Here is a 16,149-nt window from a genome sequence, read left to right as displayed (position 1 = left end):
GGTGGCACCGCTCACAGTGGGCTGGGCCCTCCCATGTCACTCAGCAATCAAGAAAATGCCTCACAGACACACCCCAGACCTGCAGGAGATAGAGGAAATTCCCTCTTCCCAGATGTGTCATGTTGAGAACCAAAGCCAACCCTGACAGGTATACTCTGCAGCAATGTAAACGAGTGCAGGCTGGTGATCCCAGCCCTTCAGACAAGAGCACAAACCTCGAGCCAGCCTGTACTCCGGTGTTGAAGGCTGGTGTCCATCAATAACTGCAGTTTAGGGGCTGTTGGGAGATTATGGACAGGTTAGGAGGAAATGGGTGCTCAAGGGGTGTGTCCGGAAGAGGGTTTGCTGCTGGTTCAGCCCCTCTCTATCTGGTCACCAAAGGTGAGCAGGTTTGCTGTAACACAGGCTCTCTCCAGAGCCTGTCACAGCACAGACTCTCAACTATGGACCCAAATGACCTCATACCAAGCCTGTGCCAGCCATGTTACTGTGGTCCCTGGTGTCCTCTGGCCTTGTTACACATCACCCCCCTCAGGGAGAGAGCCCAGGCCCCATTAAGCTCTTATTTTTCTTTTTTTTTTTTTTTTTGTTTGTTTTGGTTGGGGGTGCAGAGATTTCCCCCAACCAGCGGCACACTCCGCAAGTGTTCTACTCAGTTTTACACCCAGGCAGCTCCTCTTCTGATCGGTCACTTCTCTGCCTTTATCTCGTCTAGGCTCTAAGCTCCAAGGGAGGTTTTTATTTTAATGTGTATGAGTTTGCCTGCAGTGCATTTAAGTGCACCATGTGCATGCAATGCCAATGGAAGTCGGATCCCCTGGAACTGGGATTGTAGACAGTTATTAGCTGCCATGGGGGTGCTGGGTCTTCTGCAAGAGCAGCCAGTGCGCTTAACTGCTGAGTGAGCTCTCCAGCCCCCTCCACCCTACTTTTTGAGACAGGACCAGCGAGCCCAGGGTTCCTCCCAGCAGGGATTACAATATGCAGCAACTTTTGACAAGGATGCGGATCGAACTCGGGTCCCGGAGCTTAGACAGTGCCCCTCCATGAGCCCCGCCCTTAGTCTCTGCTCCTCCCCAAACCCGCATCCTCACCCCTCCCTGAAGCCGGTCCCAGACCTGGGCTCCTCGCTGAGCCCTGCCCCTCCCCGAACCCCGCCCCGCCCCAGGCCCCGCCCCTGACCTAGGCCCCGCCCCTCACGGTCCCGCCAGCCCTGCCTCCCGACTACAGTATCCCGGCTCCAGTGTCCTGCCTGCCTGCGCCGCCTCCTGCTCGCCGGGCTGGAGCGCCTGCCCGGGATCGCTGACTCTGAGACTGGGGCAGTGTAAGTCCTTGCTGCGGAGCGACTGCGTGGTGGGCCACCAGGGCGCTGGGCTCAGTGCTGGCAGAGGGTCCGGGGCTCCCTGGGAAGGGGGTATGTTTAATGCCAACCCTGAGTGAAGTCTGGCCAGTTGACCAATGACAACACAGCAGGGGTTGCTGGGGGGGGGGGGGGTAGGGAACCCAAAGGAGGGGCGGGGAGGGAAGAGCAATGATAAAGGGAGGGCAGACCACACAACTAAGATCAAATACAGCCTTCCAGCTACTTGGAAGGCTGATGCCAGGGGCTTGCTAGTTTAAGTCCAATCTAGGTACATCAAAAAGAAAAGCGGAGTGGGGGCTGGGGTATAGTCAGAGGTCGAGTGTCCGCTGGCATGCATGAGATCTTGGTCCTAAGCACCACCAAACACAAGTCCAAGAACAATAAAAAGCTCATTTCCAAAAAAATGTATTAATAGGGTTTTTGAAAGCCAGGCGATGTTGAATACACCTTTAATCCCAAAACTCAGGTGCAGAGGCAGGCTGATCTCTGAGAGATCCAGGCCAGTTGGGGCTACAGGGAGACCCCTTCTCAAAAAAATTTTTTCTCTTAAATATTTTTATTTTATGTGTATGAGTGTATTGCCTTTAATTATGTGAGTGCACCCGTGACCAGCAATGCCTCAGAGGTCAGAAGAGGGTGTTGGATGCTCTGGAACTGGAGTTATGGATGGTTCATAGCTGTCATGTGGGTGCTGGGAATCGAACCCGGATCCTCTGTAAGAGTAGCCAGTGTGACCCGGTGGCACACGCCTTTAATCCCAACCCTAGGGAGGCAGAGGCAGGGGAATCTCTGTGAATTCAAGGTCAGCCTGGTCTACAGAGTGAGTTGTAGGCCAGCTGAGGCTACAGGGAGACCCTGTCTCAAAAACACCAAAAAATCATAAGAGCAGTCAGTGAGTGCTCTTAACCTCTGAGCCATCTCTCCAGCACCCCCCCCCCCATTTTTTTAAGAGGATAAGTTTGCAATATATCTTACTGGATCTTCATATATTTTGAGGCATTTTTAAAGTTTTTTTTTTTTTTTTTTTGTCTTTTTGAGACAGGGTCTCCCTGCAGCCCCAACTGGCCTGGAACTCATTATGGAGACCAGACCTGCCTCTGCCTCCCAAGTGCTGGGACTAAAGGCATGTGTCACCACGCCCGGCTGAGACTCAGTTGGTAGAGTTCTTGCCTGACACACATGAGGCCCTGGGGTCCATCCCCAGCACCACATAACCTGGATGTTAGGCACCCATACTTGTCATCCCAGCACTCAGGAGGCAAAGGCAGGGGGATCAAAAGTTCAAGGTCATCTTTGGCTATATAGTGAGTTTGAGGCCAGCCTGGGCTACCTGAGACCCTGCCTCAAAACCAAGTATTTTGTTTTGCCAGTGATGACAAGAGATGCAGCCTCCTGACAAGGCATGCAGCCTGGACACTCTAAGAAATGGACTTCCCAGTTCTAGAGGCTACAGCTCTGGGTGCTGGAGCACTGGGACTGGCTGGCAGCCCTTCCCGTCTGCAGACTGCCAGGACCTAACCAAGGTGGTGGTGATAGAGACTCTTTTGGCTACATCAGCATTTACTCTTTTTTGTACACAAATTTATTTAGTTTGCAGTGCTGGGATGGAATTCTGGGCCTCACATGTTAAATAGGCCCTACACTGCAGATCACACCCTAGCTTTCCTCCTAGGGCCTGGCATTGGACCAGAACTGTTTAAGTAGTCAGGCCAGCTGGCCACCAAGCCCCAGCGCTCCTCCTGCCTCTACCCCACAGCACAAGTACCAAAACCAGGCGTCATCCCCACACACAGCTTTTCCTGTGGGTGCTGGGAGAGAACTTGGAGCAGCTCCCCATGGCCTCAGCAGCCCTGCCATAGGCTCAGAGACTGTCTGAGCTCGGTGTAGTCCAGCTTTTGGGCTCAGGTGGCCCTCTTGCCTCAGCCTCCAAGTGCTCAGATCACAGCTCAGAGGAGGCACTTAGGTCAATGGGTTGGGTCCATGGAGCAGATGCTGGGGCCTCAGCCTCTTCCTGTTCCTTCTGCTTCTCAACCATGAGGCAAGCAGCTTCCTATGCCACAAGGCTCCACTAGGGCATGCTGCCCCACCACAGGCCGAACTGGGGGGCCTGACAGCAAGGGGCTAAACCCCCCCCAACATCTTTCCTCTTCATAAGCTGATTGCCTTGGGTACCTTGTCACAATAAAGGAAAGCTGGCTCCCAGTCTAGGACTGTTGGCTCAGGAAACAAGGCCAGAGAAGCCCTGAACGCTAGGAGAGAATCCTACCTCCTAACTGCCAGTATGGCCTGGACTCCTACCCAGTCCTGGGCTGTGTGTGGGGAATGAACCCACCTTGATCCTACCTAGTGCTGAGTGGGAACCACTGGAGCACGTGACTTAGACCCAGCCCATCTGTCTAATACTAGTTGATTTACAGAATCCTCTAGAACAGGAACAAAATGTCACCTTGAGGTGGCGGCCTCCTCTATCAATGGAGACAAGCCCATCCTCACTTGGCTGTAGGAAGGTGTAAGCAGAACTAATGCTGGGGCCAGGAGCTGAAGATAGCCCTTGCTTCCTTCCAGAAACTGGCCAGCTCCTGTTCTGAGGTGTAGCTGGGTGGTAGTGGTCAGCTCATGGTCACACAGTGTGCCTCTTCCCCCACAGATTTCCTGAGGCCTCTGGGCTAGGTATGCCCTGAGCTAGGTGGTGAGGGGCCACCACCTTCTTCAGCACCCAGCCAAGCAGCTGGTAGAGCTTAGTTTTGAGACCCAGACAGCTCTTGCTTGGTGTGGGCTGGGATTTATAGCCCCAGACTGCAGGCCACCCGGGCCTGTCATTCAAGTTGAGGCAGGTATTTGTCATAGGTCAGAAGGGCTTGAGTGCCCAGAAAAATCCACAGTAACATAGATCTGAGCCCACTAGGTCACTCAGAAGCAGGGTGTGATGACACATGCCTATCACCCCAGTGCTCAGGCTGAGGCAGGAGGACCTCTGAGGGCAAGATCAGCCTGGGTTGAGTGAGGCAGTGAGATGGCTCAGTGAGTAAAGGCATTTACTGCCAAGCCTGACAGCCCGAGTTCTGTCCCTAAGACTCACACCAGTAAGGAGAACTGATTCTGTAAATTTCCTGACCTCCAACATGCACACCCTCCCCCTCCCTCCAACATAAGACTGCAGGGACTGGGTGACAGGAAGGTGCTGGCACAGGGGGCAGCACTGGCTACCCCAGTGGTCTCCTGTGACTCATCTTCCCTCCAGCACCTCAGCCACACATGGCAGTGCCTTGCTCTCATGCTCCAGATGACCAGTAGGACCATCTTCTGCCCTCTACCTAGCACCCAGCCTCAGGGACTTTGTTACAGCAATGAAAAAGGTAGAGCCAGCCCAGTAGCCTGCAGCCCACTGTGGCAGCCTTCATAGGCTGGTTCTGAGCTCTGGAGGCCCAGGGCCGAAACCACTTCATGGCATGTAACTTTCTGCAGCACTGGCACAGAAGCTGTGACCTCTGGAGTCCCAGCAAGGTCATTGTTGAGCTGTACCCCAGCCACTTCTCAAAATCTCCCCAGGACTTGAAATCTCATCCATCTATTTTATTTTTAGTAGGTTTTTGAGACAAACACTATGTAGCCCAGATTGGCCTACAACCTACAGCAATCCCTTGCCTGTGTGTCCAAGTGTTACAGTGACAGACTAGTGCCCGTTTCTGTGTGTCTATGGTCAAAGTGCTAAGATGATAGGCTGGTATCCCCGCCTGTGCATGTTTGTGAGCTGTGCTGGGTAGTAGGACTGGCCTCATGCCTGCATGCTGTTCCGTGTGTGCTGAGGATTGAGTAACTACAGAACTTACTTTCTGCAGTGCTGGGGGTGGAAGCTGGGGTGTCACACAAGCCAGGGGTACACTCCCTCTGGGCTACACCATCAATATAGTCTCATTTTCTGCTCAGGGCACAGGCTGATCCACTGTCCCCTGCATCTGTGGGGAAGCTGTTGCCTCCTAAGCCTGTGGCGCTGGTGATGTGGAGGCAGAGCCAGCCTGGCAGAGGGTCTCAGGGAGAATGGTCCTCAAGGCTGGGTCCAAGCGCCAACAGCAGAGGAGAGGTTGTGCTGAGCGGTGGGGCTAGAACTCCACCTTGCAGGCAGGGAAGGCCTCGTCTTGCATGGAAACCATGCTGTTGCTGCCCAGCACCGTGATGCCCAGGGCCTGGTGCTGTCCATGCGTCTCTTCGTACCAGTTGTGCATCACTACTGAGTCAAAGGTGGGGATCAGCGTGACCTGTGGACAGTAGACACAATGATGGGCACGGGAGACAGCTGCCCTCTGCCCTCGGCAAAGCCCCACCCTGACAGCACCCGAGGACCTCCTTTCTGAATCTCACTACATGACCCAGGCTGGGAACCCTTTATCCCCCTGCCTCCACCGTCCATGTACCAGGATGACACGAATGTGCTTGTGTCATCAGCTGGCTCCATTAAGAGCTTGCAGATCCCTCCCAGTCTTCTGTGATATCTTAGGATCCTGACACTGAGTCTTTGCCCTCAGCCCTACCCATGCCAGATGCTACAGTATGGGCCTGCACAGCTGCTTGGCCTCTGAGTGATAGCTGCCCATAACCAGAGGCATCTGCCTTGACACCCTGGCCAAACATGGCTCTGAGGAGCACCCAGACTTTGGGGGTCACTTGTCAGCTGTGGGGTACCACCCAGTCCACCTGCTACCCAGACCAGTCCTTCAGAGACAAGATGACATCTCAACCCTATCCCAAGGGTCCTCAGACCTCAGCAGAGAATACGTCTGGGGGTGGGAGGGGTGAGGACTCCGATGCCCTGGGGTAGGGAGGAATGAGACCTCAGAGTCTCTGGGGTGGGTAGTGCACACACCTGCAGGTCCAGCTCCCACTTCTGCTTGCTGGCTAGCAGCGCATCCAGCACAGCACGCAAGCCCTCCTCCTGACGCTGGCCCTGCCCGCTGATGACGTAGCAGAGGGCACGCACCCGCAGGAAGAAGTCCTGGTCCAGGTGACCTGCACCACCACCAGGCAAATAGGCGAGGTCCAGGTAGACAGGAGAGACAGCAGCAGTTGGCGCAGGGCGGCTGTTGGGCCCTGTAGAAGAGGGACAGGTTGGTGGTGGCCCTGACAAGGTGGCACACTGCACAAGGGTGGTGTACCTGTCAGGGACCCCTGCAGTGGGTGGCCCTGTCAGCTCTCACAGGAACCCACGCCCAGATCCCTGCGCCCTGTAGTCCCTGTAGTTTTGCCTGTGGATCTGAAGCCTGGAGGGGCCCTGGCTGCCCAAGACTGGGGTGTTCAGAAGTGTCCTGGGCACCAGGCAGGAGCAGAAGACAAAGCCATGGCCAACCCTCAGGTGACGGCACCAGGGCAGCACAGCAGACAGGTCTGAGGCTCTATTAGGCACCCACAGGCCCACTGTTGTAGGAAATGAGGGCCCGGGTGAGGCCTCAGGTGGCCCCTGCTGGGGATACTAGGAATCCAGCAAGGAGCCAATATGCAGAGGGACAGGAAGGGCAACTCGGATGGGGCAGAGGCTGACAACAGACCAGGAGACCCCAGGAGGAGGCAGGCATAGAGCATTTCTGAAGTGAAGTTTGACAGCGGTGCTGGGCTGCTTTTGAGCAGAGGCCTCATTGGGTAGCTGTGACCTGCCAAGATACCTGGGCCGCCTCTGGGCCTGGCACAGGCTAGCTAGTGCCACCGTGGGCTGTGTTGTCCCCAGGGCTGCAGGTGAGGGAGGCACCACTAGGATGGATACAGCTGCTGGTTCTCAGAAATGGGAGGCACAGGTCTAGCTGTCCCCCAGCCCCAGCTGCTCACTAACCCTCTCATGCCATATCCTTCAGCCCCAGGACCAGCCCAAGCCCCATGCTTAACCTAGAAATTGGGCCAGAGCAGCCCCAGCCCCAGTAGAGCTGAGGGCAGGAGCACTGCCCTGACAGAAAGGAACCCAAAAAACCAGCACCTCAAGGGGCCACCTCGGGGGGGGCTCCTTCCTTGGAGGGGAGGTCAAAGCTCTGCGATCCCACTCAAGTCACAGAGTCCAGAAAGTTCGACGTGCAGAATTGAAATGTAAGGCCCGGCACAGTGACTCGTGCCTGTCATCCCTGTACTCCGGAGTTCCAGGCCAACCTGGGCTCTAGAGACCACCTTGAACCATAAGACAAGATGCCACCTTAGGTGGGCAGTAGGGGCAAAGGCAGAAAAGAAAGATGAGAACCAAGGATGGATGGGAAGGGGAGCAGCCGGACAGCCCATCAGTGACACCACAAGCACCCAGGAGGGTGGGCTACCTTGAGGAGAACCACCACCCACTGGCTAGGCACACACACCCACCACCCCAACGCCACGGAGGGAGGCTATGGCAGCACCTCCCGAGGGAGCAGTCCACAGCAACACATTCCAGAGCCCCTAAGACTGCAGGACACCGGGGCAGGAGGATCTGCAAGTTCCACACCATTTGGGGCTACACAGGAGGCCCCTTCAAGAACAATATAAAATGAGGGGCTCTGGAGAGCTGAGTGCTGGGGTGGAAGGGGGAGCAGTGTGTGCGGCAGTTTGGGGGACATGGGGTACATGTGCAAAGATACATGTGCTGAATGCTAACCTACACCACGTTTTCGGAAGGAGGGATATTTTTGAGACCTGGAAGTCAGAGAGCTGCCTGCCTATCTCCTGAGCATGGGGACTAAAGGCATGAGCCACCACACCCTGCCTGATGTACACTTTGAAAAAGGACTTCTTAGCTGGTCATGGTGGCACACGCCTTCAATCCCAGCAGAGGCAGGCGGATCTCTGTGAGTTCCAGGTCAGCCTGGTCTACATAGTGAGTTCCAGGTCAGCTGGGGCTGCAGGGAGACCCTGTCCCAAAAAAGATGGGGGAAAAAAAAGAAAGAAAAAAAGGGAAAAAAAAAAAAAAAAAGGACTTTTTTGTATGTGAGTTTACAGTTTTACAATTTGTAGAAAGAGAAAGCAAGCAAAGGCCGGATAGGACCTGGGTGGGCAGGGCTCAGCAGGGTCCGGAGGACAGAAGTCTGTGGATGGGGGCTGGAGGCCAGATAGGACCTGGGTGGGGGGCAGGGCTCAGCAGGAGGCCCCAGGAGGACAGAAGTCGGGATGGGGGGCTGGAGGGCAGGTGTTCTGGAGATCTGGCTTTGGACCCTTGCCTCTACCAACGGAGAGTTGGATGACAGCTACACCCTCACCCCCCCCAACTCCCGCTGGACTTCTGTCCCTCTGGATCTGTAATCTCAGTGTGTGCAATGCAACCCTCTTGGCTGGAGACCTAGAAGCCATGACAGAAATCACTCACACATAGCTCATACATGAAGTCATGGGCCAAGTCCTGCAGGCCTGCCATGGAGCCTGGATACAAACAGTCAAGGAAACACTTGGCTGGTACCCACACCACAGCTTACCAAACCCGCAACAGAGTGGGGATGCTAGGTCCCTTTTCACAGTGGACCCGGTGTGGGGTAACTGACGGTTGGCTCCTAACTGGCTGTAAAGCCCCCTTAACCCAGGAGGGTTCCAAACCCACACAATTCCGGAGCATGTGGCACCTGTGCAGGACTGTGTTAATAGATGTTACCTGATTTTAGTGGCTAGAGTCCCCAAGACAGTGCAGTGTGACCAGCTGGGAAAGGGCAGTGACTCGGGTGACAGGAGGCATTTAGGGGCACTAGGGGGTCACTCACCCAAGCTCCTAGTGGAAGGGCCTGTCTTGGGCACCGAGGGCTTCCTGGTGAGGGGTCCACGTGCCCTGTCCCCAGGCTCACTGCGGGCACTGAGCGGCCTGGCAGCCCGGTCCCCAGCAGGGCCCTTGGTCTTGGTAGCAGGCGTGGCTTTGGGGGCCACAGTGGTGGAGCTGGGGCGTGTGGGGACCCTGCGGCCCCGGCTAGGATTCGACAGGTTTGCACGCCGGGCATCCTGGGCTGGTAGTGCCTCGGGGTCCACCATGCAGATGCCAGGTGCGCTGGGCAGCGGCTGCGGCACTGGGGGCGCAGGCAGCGGGTCCCGGGCTGCACACTCACAGTCATCTTCAGAGTCCGCAGCGGGTACCGGGTCAGAGTCAGATAAAGTGGGCAGCGACTCGCTTACAGACGTGGGTGGCGTCTCTGCAGGCCGCTCCTGTGAGCGGGCGCTGCTGTCAGAGCTGCCTGGGGACACAGGCACGGGTGGCTTGCGGTGCTCGAACTCACAGGGTGACACAAGACACAGATCCACATCGTGCGGGGATGCAGAACGGCGGGCACGGCGCAGGGGGAGGCTGAGCCCCGGGTCACCTGGTGGCAGCACCTGCTCAAAGGACACAGAGAGCGACTCATCCACCTCGGTGGAATGTGGGGAGCCCAGCTCTGCAGGCAGCGAGGGCGTGGTGAGTGTGGGCGTCGTGGCAGTGGGTGATGCATCAGGCGCGGGTTCAGGGCGGAGTGGGCTAAGTGACAGGCGATCACCAGGCTCGGGGCTGTGATGGGGCCCCACAGGTGTGGGAGAGGGTGCCGGCTCCATTGTTACAGGTGTCAGCGTGGCCGGTGGCTGAGGTGTCTCCACCAGCTGTGCGATGCTCCCTGTGGCTGCCACTGGGGGATCAGGGACACGAGTTGTGGGTTTTTCAAGGGGACCTGCGATGCGAGGCCCATTCTGCACTGTGCGAGGCTTGGTGGTGGTGGTGGCCATGGCTGCAGTGGGCCGGCTCACACTGGCAACACTGGACCCTGGGCGGCGGGTATCCCGGGCTCCAGGACGCGGGGGCCCAGGTTTAGCATCCTTCTTGCTGTCCTGGGTGAGCGGTGCAGGCTCCCTGCGGGTGGTGGTGGTGTCCCGCCTGGTGGCGCTGCTCCTGGCTGGCTCCCTGCGGGCATCCCTCGAGGCCAGGCTCTCTTGGCTGTCTGCCCTGGTGGGAACGTCCAGATCACGGGCAGTGACCACGGGCCGGCGCAGGCAGGGCAGATGCTGCAGGCGCTGCAGGCCGTCAAGCAGGCGAGCTGGTGGAGTGAGGCCTGGGAAGAGCACACGCACCACCTTGTCTCCCGGCGCTGCAGGCTGCCATATGAGCAGTGCGCAGGCAGGCGCGGCAGGGTCTGCAGCCAGCGGGTGCAGCACAAAGAGCTCCAAGCGGCCGACTCCAAGCTTCTCAAACAGCACAGTGGGCCTGATAGGCTGCGGGCCACGCTGTAGTGGGAGTGGAGCGATGCCCAGGCTGCGAAGCAGGCCCCGGGCACACACCGCCTCATCCTCCCCACCACGCAGTCTCGAGGTAGCCTCGTGTGCATTCAGAAACACGACGCCAAGCGCAGGCGACAGCAGCCGGCGAAGCCGCTCTTCCCGGGGCTCCTGTTGGGGTTCGGTGGCCTCGCGCTCTGCCAGCTTGCGCCGTAGCAGGCTGTTCAGACCCGGCAGGCTATCAGCCCCTGCATGGGTCACCAGCACTGCGTCCACTCGGTCTAGGTGGCGCACCAGCTTCCAGAAGCTTGACTTGGGGTTGGAGCCGCCATTCACCAGCACTGTGAAACCATTCACAGCGAAGAAGGCAGCATCACCCAGACCACCCGGGAACACGTAGCAGCAGGGCCGGGCCAGTCGCAGAAAGCCACCTGCTGACGGAGGCTCCAGCAGCTCAAAGGGTGATGGTGGCTCCAGGGACTCAGCCACGTACTCCAGGAATTCTCGAAGGCCCTCTGAGGCCGGGAGGCGGGAGGGTGGATTCAGCAGCAGCCTCGGCCTGGATACACCCGGGCCCAGCTTCGTCCAGTCCCCGAAGGTTGGGCAGGACACCGTGAGGATAGGCCCGGCAGTGGGCACTGCGGCCAGTGCATCCTGGATCTGCAGGAGCAGTGCAGGGTCTCCTGGAGCCCCGGGCACCCTGCATACCACTCAGGGATCCCCAACCTGCTACTCTGTACCCTAAGCCCACCTGGCTCTCCCAAGGACACAGGCTCTTGTCACTCTCCCCTTCCCTGCCAAGCCCAAGGGCCTTTGCACCTGCTGCTTGGCTCCCCACTGGCCCTACCCCCACTGCAGGAACACAGGGTGCTCAAGTTTGGGCCCTCTGCCCACCACCTCAGGAATCCAGAAAGGATTCCCGCACCATCTTAGCCCAAACCTCACAGCACCATGGATGACAGAGTGGGACCACTCACCTCTTTGTCCCCCAGCACCTGCAGGAAGTGGTGTGGTGAGAAGCCTCCAGTCTGCAGCAGCAGCTCCCCAGTCTCCTCCAGGCACGGACCGGCCAGGACCAGCAGTTTGTGAGGGGCAGGGTCCAGTAGGAGGTTCCGGAGCTACAGGTACAGTTAAAGACCTTTGTGAGCAGCACCCTGGCTCAGCCCCAGTCTGTGCACACTGGGACTGGCTCCTGGCTGAGAAGCTCTGAGGAAGCCCAGCCCCAGCCTGCTCCAGCTCTGGATCAATTCCTGAGCCAGGCTGGAGGGCTGTCCAGGAATGCAGCGTCTCTGTGTCCTGCGGCCTCCAGCCAGGCTGGCCTGAATACACTACTTCCCCTTCCTCCCCAAGTCCACAGAGTCCAGCCTTTCCTGCCCCCAGACAGGAAGCTGAGTTGCTGGGTGGGGAAGTGTGGTACAGGGGTAGTGGGCCAGGTGTGAGGACTGGGCAGGGCAGGCCAGGGCCTCCAAGGACACCCTGCTCCTACCTCATCACACAGGGACTTGTCCGAGGGGTTCAGCAGAACCAGCGTCTCTAGGGTCTCTCCACGGTGGTGCAGGCTCCGCTGGCCTGTGGGATGATGAGGCCAAGTCCCCACTCAGGAACAAGCTGGCAGAGCCAAATCCTGATGCTGGGGGATCCTCAGGTTCCCCAGCACCAGGATCCACCCAGAGTCCCAGTATAGTTTGGGCCCCAGAGGAGGGAAAGCTAAGGATGTCCAGTAGCCTTGAGTGGGTACAGTAGAACTGGGTCCATCTCCTCCTATGTACAGCATAGAGCTGGTGGCCACAACGACTAAGCATCCCTAGAACCCCCAAAACCCAGGTCAGTGGAATAATAGGCTCCTGAGATAGCCACTCAGAGGGTCCCAGGCTGAAGGTCTTGTCACCACCCAAACCCCAGGCCTTCAGAGGGGAAGTGGCAGAGGAGGGCACACATCATAAGGCATTTCCAATGCTTTCTCCACTCAGGGGACAGGAAGCCATGATGACCTGAACCTGAGGGGACAACTAGATGGATACTTCCTTCCCCTACCTGCAGCAGTCCACAGTGACTCAATGGGCTGGTCAAGGGCTGGGCTACCAGCAATATCTACAGTGTGGCCAGGGGTGCTCTGAGCACCCTGGGTCCCAGGGAGCCTCACCCTGCACCCCATTTCTGGTTCCCCATTGGCTGAGCATGCCCTACAGGTTCTTATCTCCAAGGCCCTCTCCCTGGAGTCTCTGTGTCCTCTTCGCGACAGGGACCAAAGCACAAGTCCTGTTTCATGTGCCCCAAGGCCAAGGGCAGTATCCTTAGGTTAGGGTTGGCACTGTCCAACACAGTTGTCATTTGTCAGCCAGGTAGTCTGTGAGTGGACAGAAGGGGCTGGGGGGGGCTCACCCTTCACAATGCTGGAGAAGGTGGCAGAGTGTCGGGACACAAAGGCCTTGAGCTGCTCATCCAGGTTGCAGACAGTGGGGTCCACGTCCCAGGAGCAGACACCTGCAAGTGCCAAGGGGCAGAGTTCAGCCAGCCAGAGCCGCCCCCTCTGGGCATTCACCCTTTAGGCCACAAGGCCTGTTCGCATGCTGACCTTTCATTTTGGAGGGCTGTGTGCATGCATATTTCTCTGTGTGTATGTGTGTACATAAACTTGCACATGGAGGTTGGGTGTCTTCTTCAACTGCTCTCCACCTTGATTTCTGGGCCAGTCTCCCACCGAAGCTGTAGGCCTTCAGTCAGGTCAGGCTGGTAGCACACTCCCAGGACTGTCCTGCCTCTGCCTCCTCAGAGCTGGGATTGCAGGACACACTGCCACACTCAGCTTCTCACTGGGGTTTGAGGACCTGATTTCAAGTTCTAAGCACTTTACTACTCAGGTATTTTCCTAGTCTCCGGAATGTTTTGGGGGCAGGCAGTCTCACACTGTAGTCCAAGATGGCTCGGAACTTACAATCTTCCTGCCTTCAGATTCAGGATCTGCATCCACAAACCTGATTCCTTGGCCTGTTCCCATCTCTGGTAAACCCCTTCTAGGCTTCCCCACCTTTACCCACTGACAGGGTCCCTTGCTGGAACTATCCCTTCAGGCACTAGGACAGGCTTTCCACACCACAAGTCCTCAGAGGGCAAGACTGACCCTGTCTATCATCCAGGTTCAACTCTATGCCCAAAGCCAGGTGGTTCTTCAGGCCAAGCACCAGGGTGGGCATTTTGTATACTTTGGGGTAGGGGGAGGTTTTCTTTGTTTTTTGAGACAGGGTCTCATGTATGTAGCCTAGGCTGGCCTTAAACTCTCTATGTAGCTGAGGGTGACCTTAAATTCCTGATCCTCCAGAGTCTACCTCCCAGTATTGGGAGACCAGGTGACAGGTGTTGAAGATGGAGGGCTTTGAGCATGCTATGCAACCACTCTACCCTCTGAGCCCCATCCATTGTTTTTGAGCAGGCTATCCCGCAGCTCAAGCAGGTCTGGAACTTGCAGTGATCCTCCTGTCTCAGCTCCAGAGGTTCTGGGCTGTCAGACAGGAAGGTGCAGGGGATGCAGCCCCGCCCAGTGCCTGCACGGGGCAGGTGCGCCAGACTCAGCTCTCTCGGTGCCAAGTATCCCCAAGGCGGCAGCGCCACCCACACGCCAATTAGCAGCGCGCTAAAGCGGCCCCCCAGGCACCTCAGGCCTAACGCGGCCTGCAGAGGGGCGCGGAGGCATTGGCCGTGGACCACTTCCTCTGCGGCCTGGGACTCCAGAGGAAGGAGACCGCATCCCGCCCGGACCCCGGAACCCCAAAGCCAGGAATAACCAGGCGGCCCAGATAACAGAAAGCGCCGGAGCCCTCGGAATCCTATGCTTCATTCGGCCACACCCCACTCGAGCCCTGGCCCGCTGCGCCCGGGAACCCTGAGATCAGAGACACCGCGCCCACCCGGATCCCAGTCCGCTGCGCCCCGGAAGCCCACGACCAGGGACACCCGCGTCCAGCCGGACCCCGGCCCACAGCGCCCACCCAGACTCTAGGCCGCGCCAGGGAACCCCGTGACGCACGCCGCCGCGCCCTGCCCCAACCTCGGCCAGTTCCCAGTAGAACACTACGCCCACCCGGACCTCGGAACGTTGCGCCCCAGGAACGCCGCGCCCCACCCGGACCCCGGCCCGCTGCGCCCCCGGAACCCTCTGGCAGGGACGCCGCGCCCGGTTTCCCACGGCCCGACCCAGACCTCGTTCCAGCTCCTCCAGGACATAGGCCAGCAACCCGGGGCAGCCACAATCGCCGCCCACCACCAGCAGCAGCAACGAGCTCGGGGACTCAGCCACCTCTGGCGCTGCCATCGCCGCCATCTTCGCACCGCCCCGAAGCTCTGAGCGCCCCGCCCCCGCTAGCCACGCCCCTTAAGTGCACCGGAAGCTCCAACGACCCCCCCCTTCCCGGAAGCGACCCCTCCTCTCCAAATTATCAGCCTCGTCTAGGCCCTTGGAGGTCTTAAGAGACCTGAGACTGGAGAGGTACTAACGGGCTGAGGAGCCACACCTAGTTTTCCATATTGAATTATTTGTCCCCAAATTTCACTCATTCGTTCAATGACCCTTGTGGGTCAGAATTTATACCCTCTGGGAATTCACATCCCATCACAATGATTCCATGCAGAAGTAGGGGTTGATAGGTGCTCCCAGGAATAGGTCAGGACTGGAAGAGAGATAGGAATTTGAGGACAGCTCCGGGTGTGTATGTTGGGGTGGGGTGGGGTGGGGCACAAGACCAAGTGAGGCAGAAGTTAGTGTGTGAATCATTTCCATTGCTTCAGAGGCAGGATATCACCATACCTGTTAAGAGTCTATCTGAGCCCAAGTCAATTTGGCTCAGACTGACCTTGAACATGTGTTCTTTCCTTTACCCACATGCTGGGATTGTACACAGGCAACACTGGGCCCAGCTAGGGTTTCACTCAGGCACCCTGACAGGGACTGCCTATGTGGCATCCATCCACATCCCTTCTGGAACATCCTTATCCCAATTTTACATATTTTATCACCACTACTTGAAAACTCATGTTGCAATAAACATGTGAACCATTGCCCTTACCCAAGAATTAGCAGGCTGGCTCTGTCAGGAATGAGTTCTCAGATTCTGGAAGCATACAGAGCAAATCAGAGCTGGGCACTCAACTCTTGTTCCAGTACTCAGGAGACTGAGGCAGGAGGATCAAATATTCATGATCAGCCTCTGCTACATAGCAAATTTGAGGCCAGCCTGTGCTACATGAGACCCTGTCTCAAAAAGAAACAACAATCAAAAAAGAAAATCTGGACAGGCAGGGAAGGAGCCAGGAAGCTGAATCCAGCCCCTAGTCTATTGGTTATCTGGGGAGTTGTTCAACCCAACTTCCTCCTTGGTCAGTGAACAGCAACAGCCACTGGCCATGTGCCACTGTCTAAAGTTCCTGCACTCCAGTTCCTCTCTCTTTTTTGAGCTATATCCTTCCTCCTTCCTGGCTCCTCCTCCTTGGCTCTGGTCTCCCTATGTGGGCTGCAGGCCTGGGATTTCCTCTGTTAAAATGGGCTGAGCCAGACAAGGTGATGCATGCCTGTCTACCACATACTCATCCCATAAGGCTGAGACAGGAGGATTGTGGAGAGTCTGATGCCAGCC

The 16,149-nt window shown here is 57.4% G+C and overlaps 1 protein-coding gene across 1 annotated transcript; it reads right to left on the bottom strand.

Moving 5' to 3' along the window:
• Window positions 1–4,915: 4,915 nt before the first annotated feature.
• On the bottom strand, window positions 4,916–14,875 carry Map1s (microtubule associated protein 1S). The gene is made up of 7 exons (XM_008824579.3): window positions 14,720–14,875; window positions 12,905–13,006; window positions 12,009–12,091; window positions 11,500–11,640; window positions 9,055–11,182; window positions 6,225–6,448; window positions 4,916–5,619 (listed from the first exon to the last, which is right to left on the bottom strand). Exons 1-7 carry the CDS (start codon window positions 14,838–14,840, stop codon window positions 5,464–5,466), a joined length of 2,955 nt encoding a protein of 984 aa, XP_008822801.1. The 5' UTR covers window positions 14,841–14,875; the 3' UTR covers window positions 4,916–5,463.
• Between the last annotated feature and the right edge of the window lie 1,274 nt (window positions 14,876–16,149).

The sequence above is a fragment of the Nannospalax galili genome, unplaced genomic scaffold (assembly GCF_000622305.1).
Source record: "Nannospalax galili isolate Female #2095 unplaced genomic scaffold, S.galili_v1.0 scaffold529, whole genome shotgun sequence".
NCBI lineage: Eukaryota > Metazoa > Chordata > Mammalia > Rodentia > Spalacidae > Nannospalax > Nannospalax galili.
This window is presented reverse-complemented; position numbering and strand designations above follow the sequence as displayed.